This window comes from Periophthalmus magnuspinnatus, chromosome 4 (genome assembly GCF_009829125.3).
Source record: "Periophthalmus magnuspinnatus isolate fPerMag1 chromosome 4, fPerMag1.2.pri, whole genome shotgun sequence".
Classification (NCBI taxonomy): domain Eukaryota; kingdom Metazoa; phylum Chordata; class Actinopteri; order Gobiiformes; family Gobiidae; genus Periophthalmus; species Periophthalmus magnuspinnatus.
This window is the reverse complement of record NC_047129.1, coordinates 28,294,048-28,314,852: the sequence shown is the minus strand read 5'-3', so window position 1 is coordinate 28,314,852 and position 20,805 is coordinate 28,294,048. Positions and strand designations below refer to the sequence as shown.

At 37.6% G+C, this 20,805-nt stretch overlaps 2 protein-coding genes across 2 annotated transcripts in view; one reads left to right on the top strand and one right to left on the bottom strand.

Annotated features, from left to right (window-relative positions):
* tprb (translocated promoter region b, nuclear basket protein) overlaps positions 1-2,721 on the top strand; it is a 34,606-nt gene extending 31,885 nt beyond the window's left edge. Inside the window, exons 47-52 of the mRNA XM_055221099.1 lie at positions 2-111; positions 205-279; positions 849-993; positions 1,377-1,510; positions 2,008-2,100; positions 2,648-2,721. Of these exons, the coding sequence (XP_055077074.1) occupies positions 2-111; positions 205-279; positions 849-993; positions 1,377-1,510; positions 2,008-2,100; positions 2,648-2,682 (592 nt within the window). The 3' untranslated portion in view covers positions 2,683-2,721. The remainder of the gene's footprint in view (position 1; positions 112-204; positions 280-848; positions 994-1,376; positions 1,511-2,007; positions 2,101-2,647) is intronic.
* Positions 2,621-16,164, bottom strand: prg4b (proteoglycan 4b). The gene is made up of 14 exons (XM_055221100.1): positions 15,890-16,164; positions 15,149-15,222; positions 14,711-14,827; positions 13,678-13,800; positions 12,081-12,149; positions 10,338-10,379; positions 10,023-10,259; positions 7,877-8,662; positions 7,050-7,136; positions 5,869-6,005; positions 5,056-5,212; positions 4,403-4,519; positions 3,556-3,684; positions 2,621-2,989 (listed from the first exon to the last, which is right to left on the bottom strand). Exons 2-14 carry the CDS (start codon positions 15,213-15,215, stop codon positions 2,868-2,870), a joined length of 2,190 nt encoding a protein of 729 aa, XP_055077075.1. The 5' UTR covers positions 15,216-15,222; positions 15,890-16,164; the 3' UTR covers positions 2,621-2,867.
* Positions 16,165-20,805: the final 4,641 nt, after the last annotated feature.

Sequence of the window (20,805 nt, the reverse complement as noted above, 5' to 3'; positions counted from 1 at the left end):
GGTCCCCTCAAGTGGCCGGTGTTCCGCGCTTTAGAATTGGGGTGACAGAAGAAGTCCCACAGGCCAGCACCTCCACTCACTCAGACCTGGGTGAGCTCGCGTCACAAGGAGGTACTGAGTGGACCAGGGGATCTTAAATCAGAAAATGTTCCTTTTAAATTGGAAAAATCCCCTGCTCATATTGAGTTTTTTTTGTCTTCTCAGGTCTTGGGATGTTCGCTGAGGAAGAGTCTGGAGGTCGTAGTGTTCCCACCGCTCCGCTACAAGTCTCAGGAGCAGGTAATGTCCCGTACGCGTGCGAAACAGCTGTCAACTTAAAGGTCCATTCTGTAACTTTCTCTGGTTACCTGCTTGTCTCCATGGAGATGTTATTGCTTTGCCTTGAATCCACAGTACGGCTTGTCACTAATTTACCTACAGAGACAAGCAGGTGAACTACTAGGCAAAGTTACAAGTCACATCTGTGGAGAGAGGTGTCTTATTGCATTTTAAAACACACATGTACATAAATAAATGCCAGATAAGTTAAATGTCTTACTGTGGAAAATTTTTTTTAACCTTTATTTAACCAGAAAGTCCCATTAAGATTCAGATTTTTTTTTAACCGATGAGTTAGCAGCCGACATGATCAACACTGTACACAAAAATCATCAAATATTACATTATAAAAAACAATTACACATGTCGCGGTCTCGGTCACTACACTTTTACAATTACAACATTCTAGGCAAAGCAATATAATCTCCATGGAGATGAGCATGTTGCACCTCCTCCAGAAAGGTTACATAGTCCAACTTTAAGAGACACATTTGTATGGACTGATTCTTGGGTTTTTTGTCCACTGACAGCCTTTTCTGAAATCGCTCCCTCGGACTCCACAGAGCACGCCTCCCAGTCTGTTCCCATGGTGACCACATCCACACAGGGGCTGGTGTCTGGGACGGGCGCAGCAGGAGAGGAGAGGGATGACTTCCTGGAGCCTGACACTGACCGGTGAGTAGCATCATCGCAGTTTTTGAGATATTTTAAAGCCAGAGTACATAAAGTATTGGGTGGTATCATTGATTCATCATATTTTTATAAGTATATTTCATATTAAAGTGATAGTATGTAACTGAACCTCCTCCACGCCTTGGTCACAGTGAGGATGCCGTTTTTTTGTTTTTTCACATGCTTTTAGTTTTGTCTTTTTTTTTTTTTTGTCCGAAAGTTGCATACTGGGGCTTTAAACGTTTTTAGATATATTTTTCTGACCCATTATTTCCCATATTTGACCTTATATTCTACAGCTGCTGTTTATTTACTTTTCTGTTGCAACACTGAAACTTGCCAGTTGTCATAAAGATACCCGTTTCTTTGTCCCATGTGTTTTCCAGATCCGTGGAGGCGTCGGGAGAACCTGTGGTGTCTCAGGCAGAAGCAGCAGAGCCCAGTCAAACCTCAGGCACAGGCAGCCTCCCCTCCACCAGCCAAGAGCCGTCCTCCAGCTGTGCAGGCACCAACCGACCAGGTACATACAGCACCACCACTGTTGAGTCATATGGGACGCCCTCAAGAACATGCACTTTTAACTAGGGCTGCACAATATATTACAAAAAAAGTCAAAAGGCAACAAAATACATGCATCTCAACTGCAGAATGTTCTTTATCATTTTTTGTTCGTTTTTTGAAAGTAAAATTTAAGTCATTAAGTCTCATTTTAGTCAAGATTTTTGTAAGGAAACTTTGAATGTCTAGAAAAGTGCATAATAAATTAAATGTGTAGTAATAATAATAATAGAACAGTGACTAAACAAAGACCAAAACAAGGTTAAATGTATTGTTTTAATCTTGACACAGTTAGATTAGTACTAATTAAGGCATGTACATTTAGTTTTTTTCTTTCCTTATTGTGTCAAAAAGTATTTTAAAATATTTCTTTTGCAATACAAAACAACATTATTGAGTATTGCATCACGTTTTCATATTGTGCAGGCCTACGTTTAATGTGTGTTTGTTGTTGTTCAGATACGAGCAGTGCCAGAGCCAGGCCCTCTCGCTCTGGTCCGAGCCGACAGCTGCAGCGCTGGTCTGAGGGCAGAGGGGGGCGCGTGAAGAGAGGTAATACTCTTTTATGGCCTGTTCAAGGACTGTGCGTGATTTTCCTCCTAATAATAAAGTTTGTTTTGCTCCAATATAGACGTATTGTAAAAGCAAATGAGGGGTTAAATGAGACCTCTGTGGCGATGCTGTCTGCAACTAATGAGAAAACGTTTTTATTTTTATAGTCCGTGAACCAGGAAATAAGGCGCACTGTTAATAATGATGCAGTAATTTTAGTATGGAGATTTTTCCAGTTAGCACGTTAGATGTTGTTAGCATTGCCATGGCCACAAAACTCCACTCTGGCCGTATAAACTCATCCTGGAGAGTAATAAAGATGTGTTAGGAAAGTGAGGAATAAGTTTGGACCGCTGCAAATTTTTAAAAAATGAACCAAGTCTGTTTTTCAGTACGTTCAAAATCTGGTTCAGCCCCTTTTCTCACTTTGAAATCTAGTTTTGAAGACCCATATTCAAATTTTTTTGGAACAACTAGTGATTTACTTTATTGCAATTAACAAAGGCACTTCACATACAAATATTCATTACACATTTTATTCCAACAGGTCAAGCATTTGCTCGAGGTTTATACAGACGATGAGACGCCCCCTGGTGGAGACTTGACTGAATCTTGTGCTTTTTTTTTTTTCTGCGGACTCCAGCTGTTCAGTTGTGAAGTCATTAAAATTATATTGTTTTACTTTTGTACTTAAATTACATTTTGTAACAAGTGTCCATTCTCAAATGTTTTATCAAAATTTAATAAACATTTTAAAATCAAAGCTGTCATTGTGATGTGGAGACTTTCTTTGGACATTTGAAGACTTCGTTGCTTTGAGGGGATGCATTGGGTTTAGCAGTAGCAATGACTGGTCTGTCTCCTTCTATCCTTATTTTGTAGGATTTGGCTGCAAAAAGAGAAAAAAGCATGTAAATAAATGAAACGGTGGCTTTCTGTGGTTAGGTCTGTCTCAAACATTAATATATCGACTTCAGTAAATTATAGATTACATATTTAGAAAAGTTGTTAGTTATGCAGTCATTTTGTCAGTGGCATTAAATAGTTTCAATATTATCATGTAGATTAATACAAATTGAGTTAAAATTGCAATTTGAATGAACGCAATTGGTAAATAAATTAGTGAAATCAAAATCTATATCATAAATCTAATCACAATTTCAATACTCGTCAGAAAAATCTAAATTTGATCTTTTTCCCAAAACATTCATCCCTATTGTTTATATTTCCTTCCACTTCAAAAACCTATTTTAAGTGCCGTCCCGCCCAAAATGACTTAAACATCTGCTCCTACACATTAACCCAGACACCCGACACAAATGTGCTTTTTACTGACCACTTCACATACTTTTCCATACTAAGCCATGTTAAACTTGGTAATATAGCCTTCGAATTGTTTGTGTTATATTTTTGTTAAATCTTAAAAATAATATATTTTACATGTATATAGCTTACATTTTGAGAAGACGTAGTAGTTGTACCCCTCTGGCTCTCTCTTGTTGGGGATGGACACAGCAGCAGTGATGGTGGCGGGGAAACCTCTCCAGGACGTCCTGTAGTTTATGGAGGGTCCTAGAGACACTACTGACAAAACAAGGCCATTTTATAATCTTATGGTCTTCTACATCCAACTATACTTTAAAGGTACACTATGTAACTTTTCTGCTGTGTGGTTTACTGGTCTGCCACCTGTTTTTACATTCAGTTCTCATCATTACCAAACCAGGTCTCAGGACAGTCTGACCTCAGCAGTGCCACAAATCTACACAGAGCAAAGGAAAAGTGGTTGTAGATTTTATGCCCCTCATTTATAAACTCTCATAAACCAGCTCAAACTAAACAGTGTAATTCCCTTAAGTCAATTCAAACACACTACAGCTGTCATTTTTTAACAGAAGCCTGTAGACCACAGGTTCAGTAAATATTTAAATGTACATTTTACTATGGATTTTATTAATTGTGAATGTTTATGTTTTTACTGTGTGCTCAGGACTCCCTTGAAAATGAGGTGCAATCTCAATGGGACTTCCTACTAAAATAAAATAAAATAATCCTACAGCTAAAGTAGACCAGACCGAGTCTAGAGCAGCACCTGGAGACGGGTCCACGACTCCTGACAGGTTGCCCTAGCGACACTGAAGGATGGGTCAAATGCAGAGGACAAATTTCCCCACAATAAAGTGTCCCTTAACCTTATGGAACATTGCAGACAAAGCAACAATGTTTCCATTGAGACCAGAAGGTGCCAGATTCTCCACTGGAAAAGTTCCGTAATGCACCTTTAAATACATATGTGTTTTACCATGTGCAGGTGCTTGTCGAGCGACCCTGTTACGATGTGAGTAAACTGCCAGGTGGACTCTTCTGTCACACGATGGGTTGGTGCCAAACTGGTATGAGTATTTCTGAACATTGCCACCTTAGATATAGAAGTCGTGTTAGTTTGTACACGAGAAGCTTTATATAAAAGCGGGACCAAACACCTAAATTCCACCAAAAACCGCGTTTCAATTAGAGCTGCTAAACTGGGCAGTACCTGCAGGACTAAAGAAAAGAGTAAGGTGGGGACGAGGGGCGGAGTCTGGACATACAAGGAACAGTGTGATTGGTTTAACAGGTGTCCACTTGAAACTCCGCCCTGTTTCTAATGGTTCTCATAAGAGCAGTGAGGGGCCTTAGGCCTGCCACGATAGTGACTATATGAACTTATCGTTCAATATATGACAATTTTCATGTAGCCAAAAAATAATCCAAAAAGTACAAATGAGAAGATTTAACCATCAAGGGTTGATGACATTTTTACAGATGCAAACTAACTACTAAAGTGTTTCATTCTATTTATTGCAGTCGTCCAGACACTGCCCAGTTTAGCAGCTCTGTTTGAAATGTGGTTGTGGGGAGAGTTTAGGTGTTTAGTCCCACTTTAAAGTTTGATTACAGGTATTTGTAGTTCACCTCTTTTGAAGAAATAAACAGACTCCCCTCTGCGGCGGTACTGAGGCACAGACAGAGCAGCTGTGACGTGGCCTCTGAGTCCATCAAAACCAGCTGTTACGAGTTTGGGAAAACCAGGATCCAAAACGTCATTTTCATATCTCCAGTACTGAGGGCCCTGCAGACACACAAGTAAAATGAGCACATCCATCCATATGAATACAACATAATATACACAATCAAATAAAAACAACACTGCAAAAATAAGGACTATGAGGTTATCCAGTTAATCGATAAATGTGATTATTCAGGACATTATATCAACATGAAAAAAATATAATTGTGACCATTTTAGAAGTACAGTTATTCTCCAAAAAATAAACCTAAATACAAGAGTTTTTTTTTTCTTTTTAAAGCCATTTAAATCATGTTAAACTTAAAGGTACAGTATGTAACTTTCTGGAAGTGGTACAGCACCTGCGAGATTCCATGGAAATAAAGAGAAAGCAAGTTTTATGCTGAACTGTGGAAGATTATAAACCATGGAACAATATTTCTATGGAAACAAGCAGGAAGAGGCCAAATAAGAGTCATGTTTTTTGGACTAAAAAGTGACATATTGTGGCTTTAACATTATCATTCGGAAAGGTTTGATTTCACAGAGCTAAAACGCATATGGTCCTTGAGGGATTTCAACAAACTGGACAGTGATAATGAAAGAAAATTAAAGTCATAATGTTCAATAATGGGTTCTGTGCAGAGCATCATGTTAGCTCGCTCACCGTGTTATTTAAAAATACATTGCAATTGAACTGAATTTCTTTGTATGTTTACCTTGAAAATGTACGTCTTTCCCTGGCAGTTGCAGCGTGTGAAAACCGTATCTATTGGAGACTGGACGCCCCACACATGAGAGATGCTTTGAGCTGGACCCGGGACTCTGTCTCTGTCCAAAACCCAGAAGTAGTGACCTAATCAAAGAGAATGGTTTACTTTAAGTCACATTTTATTTATTAATGTAAAAAACTACACCTTAAAGTGCAGATGACTTAACATAATTATATTTCAAAATGTACAAACTAAATGTTTTGCCTTGTCTTCCCTCATTTTGGAGAAAAGTTGCCTATAATTTTACTTCCTGGTTGGACATGGATGGAGCAGCAGATGTGACATAAGAGGTAAGTCCATAACTGTTACCTAGCAACCATAATGTTAAGAAGGGCTGAAGCTTGTCTAATGTATGCAATAGTTATTACCTGACAAATAAAAATACACGACACCAGCTTTATTTTTGTGAAATGATGGTTTAAACTGTCAAAAAGATGTGTTCATCGTGTGAATTGTCCCTGCATTAGGGATGGAATGTTGTATAATTTGTATGTATTTTCAACATTTATTTTTTCAATTTTTTTCACAAACTGCCACTTGACTGATGTAAAACTACAACAAATATTTACCATATGTACTATCTCACCAAACCAAGTAATAATTTGTAAAACATAAAAACTTTAAAGGTCCTATATTATGCAAAATTAACTCTTGAACTTTAAGCCATCGTGCTGTTCCCTCCTCAAAAACAGACCTGGAGTTGTGTTCTGTTTCATTCACACATTTTTGATTAACTCTTTATTATTAGTCTGTACATCTCCAAAGCTCAACATGCTCTGTTCAACCTTATGATGTCATGTAGTGGTAGCTTTCAAGTTAACAGCAAACTTTTACCTTTGTGGAGTAGAGATTGACAATTCCAGGGCTAAAATTATCTAAATGATTCGAGTGAAGGTGTGTGGAGTTTAAAAACACAGTGGAGCACTTCTTATATTACCACATGACATCACAAGATGGAACAGAGTGGTTTCAGTTTGAGAGAAGAACTCAGCCTAAATGTGCGGGATTTGTGTGTTAAACATGTGTGAATGAAACAAAACACAACTCCAAGTATGTTTTTGAGGAGGAAACAGCATTATAACATACTGTAAATCTGAAAATAGTGTAATATAGGACCTTTAACCCACCTCTGAAAACCACCACTGTCCCGTTGCTGAGCGTCGTGACTCCACTGATGGGACGCCCACTGCACAAGTCCATGTCGTTGCTGTCATCTGAGAAGAACACATCACTATGAGAACTGTTTGTCTGCATCTACAAGCTTTTATTGTTGGGTGGTACATGTAATTCTGTGTTCACGGACTCAGGCTGTTAAGAGTCTTCCCATTTTGAGTTTACAATGTTCCTTTTCCGTTTAAAACACTTAATCTGTTTTAGCTGGAAAAACTATGAACTCTGCGTCCAAATGCAGTTAGAGTAGTACACTATTCACTTGGGACAACAGATAACAATCCTTAATATGTGAACTACCTTTATCAGCATTTTCACAAAGAATACACATACTCATTTAAAGGAGCACTATGGAACTTTTCAGGTGGAGGCCATCTGCTTGTCTCCATGGAGTTGCCCTTGTTTGCGTTATAATCACTTTTTTCATATTGGACGATTTTCATTTTTAATCCAACTGTATTTTGTTCCATTAAAAATCTTTTTTGTATTGGTCTTTGGGGGAACTTTGCATTGACTGTTCCACTGTATGGCATTAAACTTATCTGTCTCTACGGAAACAAGCAAATGACAAAGTTCAAGTTCAGATCTGTGGAAATTTGAACCCCGCTCTCCGTAAGAATGCATGTTTTGTTTTTATCTTTGAGCAATAAAACACATGTAATGGAAAAGGAAAGACAGACATGCAAAATGCCATATTGTGGGATATTACTGGCAGAACATTAAGATCGCTATGGAGACAAGCATCAGAAAAGTTACATAGTGCACAAATTATTTTCACGCTTACCTGCCGGGTACTCTGATGAATCCCCCAGTCCATTGAGCACAGGTTTGTTGTCAGAATCGAGGACCGGGATCAAGGGCTTCACTAAACTGGGTTTTTCCGGGTCTGGTTTGGACGTGGGTGCGACTGTAGAACTCTGAGTGACATCTGGTACTTTGTCTGGACTTGTGTCTCCTTCTTCTGGATTTTTGTCAGAATCGAGGACTGGTTTCAAGGGCTTTTCCGGGCTGGGTTTTTCCGTGTCTGGTTTGGAAGTGGGTGCGATTGTAGAAGTTTGAGTTTCATCTGGTACTTTAACTGTACTTGTGTCTACTTCTTCTTGGTTTTTGTCAGAATCGGGGTCTGGTTTCAGGGGATTTTCTGAGATGGGTTGTTCTGTGTCTGGTTTGGAAGTGGGTACGCTTGTTGGATTTTGGGTTTCAGCTGGTATTTTAACTGTACTTGTGTCTACTTCTGATGCTGGAGCTAATGTTGCAGGATTTGAGCTTTTAGTGGTAATTTCTGGTGTTGAAGTAGTTTCCTTGTTGGCTGTTGTTGGTAAAATGGTCGTAGACGATGGTGTAGTGGATTCCTTTGATTCAGGAGTTAAACTTGTGGTTTCTGGTATTTCAGAAGGAGGTAATGGTGGTGCAGTTGTTCCACTCGTTGGGTTTTCATTCATTTGTGCAGGAGTGGTTTGGACAGTAGTCGTTTGGGAGTCTGAGAGGGGAGTGGTGGATTCTGGCGTAGGTTCATTGGATAAAAGGTCGGCCACTGTGGGTTCTGGAGCGTTAGTGGAGTCATCAGCATCTAGAGGTAAGAAACAAGGATAAGTATTAATATAGGCAGTCCTCATTAGATATAGTCTCCCAAAGAACCTGGACTATACTGGCAAAATCGCACTTGTTGCCCATCATGTACATTAAGGTGGCATTCACAATTGTACATTCATCACATCAAAATTAGTACTAAACTGGGAATAAATCCAGTAGTAATCCTGGAGTAGACCTGAACTAAACCAGAACTAGAACAGGACCAAACCAGGTCTACCATCTGGACTAAACTGGGCACAAACCAGAACTAAACAAAGACAAGTGGACGATGGTAGCTCAGTGTTTGTCCACTTGACGTAAATCCACTGATCCACAGGTTGGAGGTGTGATTCCAACTCCCACAGATGAATGCTGTCGTTGTGTCCTTGGGTAAGACACTTAACCCACCTCATCCTCTGTGTCTGCGTACACTGGTGTATGAATGTGTGTGAATGGGTGAGTGGTTCCTTGATGTACAGCGCTTTGTGTGACTTGAAGGTGGAAAAACCCTGTGTAAAAATGTGACCCTTTATTGACTGTGAACGCACCTTTAAAATGAACAATACTGGGCAAAAAGGACAGCTTAAAGATGAAATATAGTCAATATATAAGGTTCAAACAAGGAGCAGTGGGCTACACAGCTTTACCAATGTTCTAATGTAATAGAAAAGTTGCATAGTGGACCTTTACATTTTAATTGTAAGACTCAACAATAGTAACGCATCATGACTATGGTAGCATACTGCAGTGTCAGCTATTAACTATCCAATAACATTTTACATACAATACAGCATGAATAAAGACTTAAATCATTATGAACAAAGCGTTTATGAATTTATTTATTTATTTATTAGTTTATTAATACCCTAACCCATATCACTAATGTTAATGAAGAACCCTTTCCTGATTTTTTCCATGTATTTGTGCAAGATTTGTCGTGTCTCAGTACAGATATATTGTATAAGCAGCTTTTGAGTCACAGTATTTTCGCATTGTCTTGTCTGCATTAAAATATAAAGCGGTTTATTGTCTGAGAATCAGGAAGTGCACAGTTAGTATGCTTGCTGTTGTTAGCACCAGCTTAAAAACTCATCACCATGAATAATTAGGATGCTCTGAATGCATAAGCTAAGTGAGGAATAACTTTGGATTACTGCAAACCCTTTTAAATGAACTCGCTCTGTTTATCATGTTCTTGAAGACGGTAAAAATCAGGTACAGCACATTTCAGTAGCTACAAAGTCTGAATCATACTTAATAAACAATTGGTTCATTATGAATTAAGCCTTTTATACTTTATTAAGACTAATTAAGGTGTAGTTATTATACAGTGGTTCTAAATATCCATATAAAACTACCTGTATTGGCCGTCACTTCTGCAGTGCTGGGGACAACAGTGGTAGAGCTCGTTGTTGTTTCATCTTTTGGTGCAGTGGCTGTTGTTATTTCAGTCTCTGGGACTATTTCAAACCCGTCTAGGTCAGGTACAGGGGTGAAGTCCTCCAGCACGTCAGAGGGGGTGGAACCAAAGCCGCTAGCGCCCTCTGCAGGTGGACTGGGCTCCGGAGTGTCCACCTCAGCCTCCTGTTGAGAGGCTGTAGATGTAAGAAGACAAAGGGTTAATATAAAGTCGTAATTAAATAATATGACCATAATAAAAGTAAACAACTTACTACTGCCAGGATCATCATTTGGATAAGGTGTAGGGCTGACACCTGAAATGAAAAATAAAAATAACAAAACTTAACAGTCACCCTCTCTTCCTGGAACCCTAGAAAATCCTGGAAGCTGAGGAAGACTGGGCCTGGTTAGTACTTGGATGGGAGACCACTGGGAAATACCTGGTGCTGTAGTGGTGCAGCAGTGGCTCTTATCTAATGCGTATTGCTGTTGTGTTCTTAGACAAGACACTTCACCTACATTATTTACTGTGAAAGTTTATGTGTGTGTGTGTGTGTGTGTGTGTGTGTGTGTGTGTGTGTGTGTGTGTGTGTGTGTGAGGAGCCCACAAGTGTAGAGTGAATGAATAAAGATTGTAAAGTGCTTTGAGTGTCTTAAAAGGAATAAATCCAAAGCTTATTTTATCTTATTTAAATCTATAAATTATATTACTGTTTGCTTCCATCAACTTAATTCCCAGAATGAATGAAAAATGTGCAAATTTACAACCTGAGAAGAAACATATTGTTGACTCTTTTAAAACGATTACTCTGCTGCCTTTTGAGTCATAGTATTTCATTTGCCATAATACACACCACAACAGCATGCTAGCTAGCTTACTGTGTCTCAAAGCAGTCACTTTTATTAAAATAGGAAAACATAAAACAATCAACCTATTAAAATTTGAATGAATTAAAATAAAGACTATTCAATTATTTTTAGATATAGAATTGAGACACAAACATCTTTCTATCTAAACACGTTACCAGTGACACCCATCCGCAGCTCCCTGTCCTCTGTCCTTATCTTTCACTATTTATCATTTTAGCGTGACTCAGCAAACACTCCATAAAGGTACAATTGGGCAGGAAGTAGTGACGCTGACAGTGAGGTTGCCAGGGGCTGTCGTGCACAGAGTCAATGACTACGTTTGAACAAACATTTCAGGTACAAATGTATCAACATCAAAGTTCGTTTGAACATCAAATGCTAGAAATCCATTAAGAACTAAAGTTGATGACATTTTTCCACATGAGCTGTAGTAACTTTCAAAATGTCAAGTTTAGCATTAAATTAAAGAGGAAATATCACGTCATGTATTCCACGTTTTAACACGGATACAACAGCTTTCTGGACTTTCTGGACGGCATTGAAAGCGCCATGTTTGGCCGTGCCCTGAGTTTCTCTCTTTGTTTTGGATCTTTTGCCTGTTTCCTCACACACTTTGGGTTTGTACACTTTCCTCTTCCAGGACAAACTGTGTCCCTAAACCAACTCTGCCGTTTAAAGCTGCACTATGTAACTTTTCTGGTGGAGGGTTCGTCGCCTGCTTGTCTAATGAAAATGTTATTGCTCTGTCTGAATTGTTCCACAGTATGGTATTAAGTTTTCTATCTTTTATTTATTCAATTACAGGAGTTTCTATTTACTCGCTTGCTTGTTTCTGTGGAGATGAAAAAGTTTTACACTAATAGAAGATTTAAAACCCTTCATCTAAAATGTTACACAGTGTTTATTTAACTCTAACCTGGGCAGCAATTATCACTCACTTTAGGGAGCCAGGCCACATGGCGTTATAAATGTGGTGTTAGTCTGGTTACTTTCACTGTCAAAATGCAAATGTTTTGAGCTGGTTCATGGTACAAATCTCTGTCTGAGCCTAGAACTGCCTCAATGTTCAAAAACTAAAAAACATGGACAAAAGGTTAAGTTCTATAGTTTAAATTATGATGCTAGAATGTAGTGAATGAACTGACCTGGATCAGTGCTTTCACTTGGAGTAAGTGGGGTTCCTGATGGCTGCTCTGTGGCCTCACGTGTAGGATCTGTGGGAAAAGTGACAGGAAATCAACTCAAATACAAGAGTTAAACAGCAGTGAACATAGTGAAATAATGGTTCACCATTATTGTGGTCTCTGTACCTGTGGACTTTTTATTATTGTCACATGAATCTGGCTTCACTGGAGCATCACCTTCTACTTCTTCTGTGGCGTTTATTAGGACAAAATACATATATTCACCTCAATGCACTGATGCAGATTACTGCATGCAATGATAGCTAGTCTACACATACACACCACAGGAAAAGATGAGTTTATGAATTGTTAATGATGCTACAAACTACACAATACTACTGTTTCCCATGCACTTTTTATGTAGTCATGGTTGTGTTGACAGATGAGAGGTGAGGCTGATTGAACATGCAGCCATGCTTTCTCTGTATGTAAGATCATGTCTCACAATCACAGCTGTCTGTATGTTAGTACAGGACACTGAACAATAGAGGCGGAGCCCGTGGTAGAGAAATGAGCACTTCAGCACTGCACAATTAATGTAATACAATGCAATTAATATGTGAATATTATGGGCTAAGGTTACTTTGTATTGAGAAAGTTGGGTCTCACAGTCAAAAAGCTTAAGAACCCCTATAGTCTATGAAAATGAACTAAACAATGTCTAGAATAATACATTTGCATTTACCTGCATTAATCTGCACATTCTTCTACTTTGTAAAGATGTAAAATATATTTGCAGTTATGTTGTTTTTGATGAAAAACTCTCCTCACACAAAAAAATATCCTATTCACAGGTCTTTTGTATTCTAAACAAAGTGTTGAATGACTTGACAGAATAAGGACTAGATCATTAAATAGTAAAATGATCATTAGTTGCAGCGATAACACAAACCATTATGGACGTCACAGTGATGTTAATGTGCACAGACTCTGACCTGTTCACACTGACATGAACAAATGCATGTGACAGACATATAGACCATAGTGTGAACAGTGTTCTATTGTTACTTTGCAGTGACATCATGCTGGGGGGTTCTGCATGTATGTCTATGGCGTAACGTTCAGCAGTTACCATGATGACACAAATTTACACATTAGCAAACACTGCCAAACACGTTTTAAGATGTTTTCTAGAACTTTCAAACTAACACTTAAACAACACATTTTCAGGGCCTGAGATAAATAGAAGTGTTCATGGTCACGTTTACAAAAACTTGAGTGTGACTGAAAAACTGGTGGCTAGCGCTAGCTAGCTTGTGACTACAGTATAATGCTATTTGAGAGGGATTGTTTTAGGAGAACAAATCAGCCCACCTGTTGAAGTTCCCCTGTTGAAGTTCCAGCTAAGTTATTTCTGGTCAGATTGCTTTAAAATAAAACTCTGATTAATGTTTGACTTGACTAACAAAGTTTCAGACAGAGCAGAGCCTCCAGTTAACTTTACCCCCAGAGAATATTGATGACATCAGCTGCAAAGTATCAATACCATGTCCATATTATTATCATGGACATGTACATGCTTGTAAACTACATGCTGACAGTGTGTCGTGTCTCTGACCTGTCTCACTACAGTGGTCCTCGTAGTCTGGACAGCAGTGGTTGTATTTCTTACAGTCTGGGTCACAGTCACATTTACGACCGCGCCTGAACGTCTCACCACAGCGCCCCTTACATGAGTCCTCTGAAAACACAAACACGTGTGGGTTTATTATTATAAGAATCAACAGATGTGGTAGAGTAGTCAAAAAATGAACTCAAGTAAGAGTACTGTTACAAAAATGAATATAATTGGAAGAGCAAAACATGAGAAAAATGAAATCATATTTGAAGGAGCAGTGCAAGAAACAAATATGTTCAAATCAAATATTGTCAACATTTTGTCACTTGTAGATTTACTCACAGTGGGAACCTAAACATTTATTCAAGTAGGAGTACTGTTACTAAACACTACTCAATAAACTTGCTTGGGTAAATTTGTAATACTCACCTCTGAAAATCAGTAATACATATTTTGGTACCACTTTATAAGAACTACAAATTAAGTGGAATGACTGACCTGCCGCTGTTGTATTCTCACATATCACCAGTGGTGGAAGGTAATGAAGTATCATTAGTACTGTACTTAAGCAGAATTTTTAAGTATTTGTACTTTGCTCTCACATGTAGTGAAGTAAAATTCACTTAAGTAGTTACGTGGACATTCTACTCCACTACAGTTTTTAACTGAACTGGCCTGAAAAAAAATATTCATATTGCTTCTGTTGACCAAAATATGCATATTTTTTTAATCATTACTGCATCACTATGTTTACACTTTAATAAATTAACACTTGTGTGAAATTGTTTTTGCTCTTAAAGTACATTTTTAAATGGGCACTTAAATACTTTTACATAAGTAGATTTTTTCATAAGATGCTTTTACTTTCACTTTAGTAACTTTTTAGCTCTGTATCTGTACTTTTACTTAAGTAACAAAAATTGAGTACTTCCACCACTGCATATCACCACTGTCTGTTACTCCTGTCTGATAGTGTCCTGCTTTGGTCTGACAGTTCAAAAAACCCAAATAACCCCAAATGAAGATGTTTTACTGGAGGTGCAGAGGCTCACGTAGTCCTTGCAGCATTCTCCATAGAGCAGACAGCTGTAGTCACACTGACACATGTTGCCTCTGTAGTAGCCCATGCCACAGCGACCTTTGCAACTCGCTGGAAACACACAAACAGATACTGACTGGAAACAACTCACTAAGCATGTTGCAATATTCTGTTACTTGGCATTCCTGTATATAGTAATTTAAATATTTGTTGATTTTTATATTTTGACAAAACAAAAATAGAATATAATTTAATAAAATGCTCTACAAAAACAGGAAGAACTCAAAAGCCAAAAAGCATAATTATAAAAAATATATATGTGTGAGCCATGTGAGATTAAAGTACCTACTACAATGTACTACTACTACTACTACTACTATTACTACTCCTACTACTAATAATAATCATAATCAGTATGATAATAATACTTACACTGAGCCTCACTGAATGCCCAGGTACAAGCCAGCAAAACCGCAGCAACTAGTCCATATGAAGACATCTTTAATCTGAAAATACAAAAATCCCATTTTTCAGAATTCTTCTCAATTTGTTTCTCACAAATTTTTTATCTTAAAGGTTCACAATGTAACTTTTCTAGTGGATGGCATGCCACCTACTTGTCTCCATGGAGATGTTATTACTTAGCCTAGAGTGTTCTACCACAGCATAACATAAACTAATTCCAAGGAAACAAGCAAGTTCCATATAAGATCTGCTGAGTGGCAATCTTGCTCAGTTTTTCAATGTTTGCTTTTTTGTTTTTTTTGTTGTTGTTTTTTTTTGGGGGGGGGGTTGCAATTATAAATGCATGATAATTTTTTTTGCCATAATGTAGAACATTCCATCGGTTTCAGAATGATGAAAAATTGAGACTGTTGCCATAGGAAAAAAAACAAACAAACTTGTGAAAAGTCCTTAAAACATCATCTATAACAGGAAGCTGAAACACACGAGTTGTATTTCCATGGAGACAAGCAGGTGGCTGACCCCCAACCAGAAAAGTTACATAGTGCACATTTAATCCATATTCAAATCCAACTTTATTTATATGATGTATTTACTTTGAAAACAACGCAGTCAACCAAATATACACAAGTACAAAACAGTTACAGAACATTAAAACAGCAGGGAAACAGCTATAATAAAAATATTGACACAGAGAGATGATGTTACCTGGTTGTAGTTCTGTGTGTGAATGCGCTGCACTTTGCTCCTCCAGTGCCTTTAATAGGTCTGACAGGTTTGGCTCAGGTTTATGTTATTAGCTGGGTCCAGTCTGTAGACTTAAAGACTCAGTGATGTCATAGGGAAAAGGGAGGCTCCTCAGACACTGGATGCAGCTGGAAGACTGTCAACAGCAGTTAGTGCTGGGCAGACAATGACATCACTCCACCTCAGATGGAAAAATACATCAAGTGTTAAAAGGGTTTTTGGTCCTGTCACAAACCGGACATTGCCGATCAATACACCCACTCGGCAAAGTCTACTATTTGATTCTATCAAAGCCATTCCTGGATATTATGTAAGCTAACGCAGTGACGTTGAGAGAAGTTTTCAGATTATGTGTGAAACTCTCCTTAATCCACCATCCCTTATATATAGCCTGGATATATATTATATTTACTATGTTTTATTTATGTTTTATTCTACATACACAAGTCTGTATGTTTTGTTTTATTTGACACATGTCTTGTACTTTAATTAGTTTGAATGTTATACCAAAAATGAGTGATATAAAATTTGGCTATGTAACTTTTCTTGTGGAAGAGAAGAGTGGTCAGATCTGCTTGTTTCTGTGAAGATATTTTTGCTTTTCACAGCATAACATGAAACCTTTCTATTTCCATAGAAACAAACATGTGACACCAGGTCAATTCTGTGAAGAGTTGACCCTGTTAACAGTAAGAATGCAAGTTTTTCCAGGTAATTTTAAGCAGAAAAATGTACTTCCCTAAAGGTTTCACATTTTATATTTGCATTTTTGATCCCTAAAAGGCAGCTACTCTTACACTCCAATCAATTAGTTATTAGATTTGTAGACATTTTTTGAGGAATCTTCCCAGTTAATTTTCAGTATATTATTGAAGAAGCCATAAGGTTTGAATTACTTGAAAAAAGTCAGCCCGCTCAAAATAAATTGACCATGTACACAGACTCTAAAATTTGAAAATAGTAAAACTTTTATAGCACCCTATGGCATGCAGTACAGACAGAGGGTTAGACCTGTGAAGTCTACTGTTTTAGAAATAGTCTAAATATTTGTTTGAAAATTGCACATACCAAAATTCTGTCACATTACTTGAGGTGCAATTTGTAATTTAAATGTGAGAACAGTAAAAATTGACGGTAAATTATAAATCATAGCCTGTTTACAGTATAACACTATTCTAAAAATACAAGCAGAAGCATTCATAAAAGTCTCCTTAATTAAAATCCATACGTCAGTTTCCTGCCCCAAATATTTTCCACAATAACATTCACCACTGTCTGTCATTACATACAGCACAGCGCCATATTACAGTCATTTATGAGACAAAACAGTGACTTATGGACAAAATCACTGTGGTTATCTTGGCTCTGCTCTATGTTTAAAGTGAGTAATACTAGTATGTTTTCAAGATTAGCTATCGAAAATATGTGGTTACAAGTACGTGCCAAGCAAAACTATCAGATAAAAAAAGAAGTGCTGAATTAATAATTTTCCAATCAAATCAAGATCCAGCTTGTTTTTTTTTTTTAATGGAGAGGTCAACAGACAATCTTCGGTCAGTAAAAGTATGTGGTTTGGAGCAGAGTTCAGACCATTTTGTGTCAAACTGCTGCATATGTACATAATAATACTGAAAACATGTTGTATTTAATAAATAAAGAAATCTGCCTGACAATTGGCTAGTAATCGGTTGCTGAGAACAACCGCACACCCGCTGAGAAATGTCGTTGTGTCCTTGTGGTGTACATGAGTCTTGGTTGTGGTTGGAGAGGAAGATAGCACAAATTGGCAGCCTTTCTTCAGTCAGTCTACCCCAAGGCAGCTGCGGCTACAATATAGCTAACCACCACTGGGTATGGACTGAATGAATAATGCAATGTAGAGTTCTCTGGGTGTCTTGAAAGGTGCTCTATAAATCCAATGCATTATTATTATGATTATTATTGTTATTATTATTGTTAATGGAAGAAAAAGTGTGTTATCTCGATCAGCCCTAAAGAAAATATATAAAAGCTTGCCCCATTACATAAGCTGAGGTCCAGGTGTGGTTGTGTGGTCAGACATGTTGTGTTGACTAACCATAGCATGACTGTGGTATTGCTCCATCTCGTCCGAGCAGAGGGTTCATTAGTGTTCTTCTATTAAAGCCGAGATGATAACAGGATTTGAACCAGCAACCGTGGCATAAACACAGACATAACTTCCTCTGTTGGAGCTGTGTGAAAACCACAGTTTTATTTATATAGCTATAACTGTCAAAGCAGAATCTCTCAAGACAGTGTAACTTCATCTAATAAACAGCAAAGGAACATTGGAAACAATTTAGATGCCAAGAATAGGTTTTTAAAGTGGGGTTTGAGCGCCTCCTTCTGGATAGTTTAAGTACATAGGATGGGCCGCTATTTCTATTTTCTATTTTTACATCAGAGTTATCCCAAATCATTGTATAGTAACAGAAACTTCGATTATGGAGTTAAATGCTATTTTCAGATGCATGTTATACTGTTATTTCTTCAACATACCTAAAGTTGTGTTTGGTTTCATTCACACATATTTTACACAGAAACCCTGCATATTTAAGTTCTTCTCTCAAACAGAAAACACTGTTCCACCTTGTGATGTCCTGTGGAAACACAGGTGCTCCACTGTGTTTTTAAACTCCTTATGCACTGGGATCATTTCTATTTCATTTCTAGATAATTTCAGCTCTGGAATTGCCTGTCTCTACCAAACAAACGGTAAAAGGTAAACTTGAAAACAACTGCATCAGGCCTCTGTTCCACCCTATGTTTCTGTCATTTTGAGCTTTGGAGATGTAGACAGACTAATAATGCTGTGGGAGCATGTGTGAATGAAACTAAACATAACTCCGGGTGTTTTTAAGGTGGTAACTACATTCTAACATGCCTTAAAACTCACAAGAATCAATTCAGCGTAATATAGGACTTTTAAAAGTTATTGTTTCTGGAATAATGTCCGAATATAATTGCAAGGCTGTGGCCGAAATAGACTCAATACATTAAAAAAAAGATAAGTAATTGAATTGAATGGCCATAGCTTGTGAATGTTTCATCACATTCTGCCCAATAAAAGAAAAGCATTAGAAGCAGTATAAGGTAATCACCATGTTGATTAATAATACTCAAGAATATTTGGGTTTTAGAATGACAAAAAAATTGCAGAAAATTCAAAATATTCTATCATTTGAATAGTGAAAACCCTCAAAATGGCGCCTTTAAAGGAGAAACTGAAACACATGGAAATATTTTATTATGAAAACAGAAATGACACTCTGTTCTCCATAGAAACATTACCTTGTTTTTCCAGTCATTTCACTGGTGACTGATTAGATAATTCTCTGCAGTATTGTCCTCAGTCACCTCCCATAGCCTCACTCCATCTGAGCAGAAAACACCGGAGGGACAGACAATCCAATCTGAAATATCACCAATAACACACCAAAAATAAGCTCCTAGAACACACATAGATTCTGTCAGGGCAAAGCTACATGGGACAAATTTTTACTAGGATATAAATGAGAAAATATATATTAAGAAATATATATTTGTACTTGTTTTATTCTGGCTATTTAAAGCTACAATATGTAACTTTCTGGAGGTAGCACGTCATCTGTAAGATTACATGTAAATAAAACGTAACCATACTTGATTATTATCTATGGAGATAGATGCCATACTGTGGAATATTATAGCCAAAGGAACAATATTTCCATGGAAACAAGAAGGAGGAGGCCTTCTTCCAGGCCAAATCAGAGTCAGGTTTGTGGAGATGCAAGCCTGCTCACAGTAAGAACCCATGTTTTTTGTTTTTTTTAGTTTAGTAAAAAAACCCTGAAATTCACAACATATCTCTTTCATTATTAGAGTTTTTAGTCTTTGTATAGCCGCCACAGTCACTCTAGGCTTTAGCACTGTCAATCTGTCTGCCTCTCTTCACAACTGAGAGGAAAATCAACTGTAGTGATTATACATATACCCCCCTTCCCCCATATATCATGGTATTTCACCAGCAATATGATATGGCCCTGCTCTATATGCAGAACATCATAAAAATACTGTGCGAAAATTCTAATGTTTACTCGATCCCAAACTGCGTGTCATTTTTGAAGTGAACAGCTAAGACTCTTGGCAGCAGTCTGTTCAGAGCCTGCTGCAGTTCAGATGGTGCCACACAGTTGGATTGTCAAAATAAATTAAATCTATCGGATTTGGATCAGGATTTATTTGGGAGAGACATTTTGGAAGAGAGCCAAGAACACACTAAAGGGGCTATGGTTTACAGACTAGGGAGTTGATGTTCTGTTTAATGAGCTTGCAGAAGTGTCTGAGGAGGGGAAAATCTGAAGGCTTTTATGTATAGTAGAACTTGGCAAAACCAAAAATCCTCATATTGATGGATTTTGATTTGATTCAGTTTTTCCTATGTAAAAAGACAAATGTAATGTAATCTAATGTATCATATGAAGTAGCTGTCATAGTAGTAGGTTAACAATATGAGTTACTTCCTGGTATAAGCCTACAGTGTAAATCATCCTAAACTAGTCTGCTTAAGGATAATAAGGAGGTGTCTGGGGAGGAGGAAGTTTAACCATATTTAGTTTAATTAGAACAACTTAAGATTGGATTCACCTTTGCAATCCCTTATATGAGGAAACATTTTATTGTATTACAGAATATATATACGTTTTTTTTTCTGGTATGTTTTAATGATGAAAATAGACATGGCTTTAAATCACCCACAGGGGGAGACAAACAGCAGGGTATGGTTCAGTGTTGGATAGAGGAACCACTCAAAGAATAAAAATAGAATTTCAGCAGGTGCCAAAACTGATGAGCATCATTTAATGGGGAAGCACCGT

Bases quoted from the DNA above. Each gene is read 5' to 3' on its own strand.
- prg4b (XM_055221100.1), bottom strand. From the start codon at position 15,215: ATGTCTTCATATGGACTAGTTGCTGCGGTTTTGCTGGCTTGTACCTGG. The intron at 8,663-10,022 runs GTAGTTTTATAT...TCTTACCTCTAG, and splicing joins AGAAGTGACGGCCAATACAG to ATGCTGATGACTCCACTAAC. The intron at 3,685-4,402 runs GTAAAACACATA...TTGTTTTGTCAG, and splicing joins TCGACAAGCACCTGCACATG to TAGTGTCTCTAGGACCCTCC.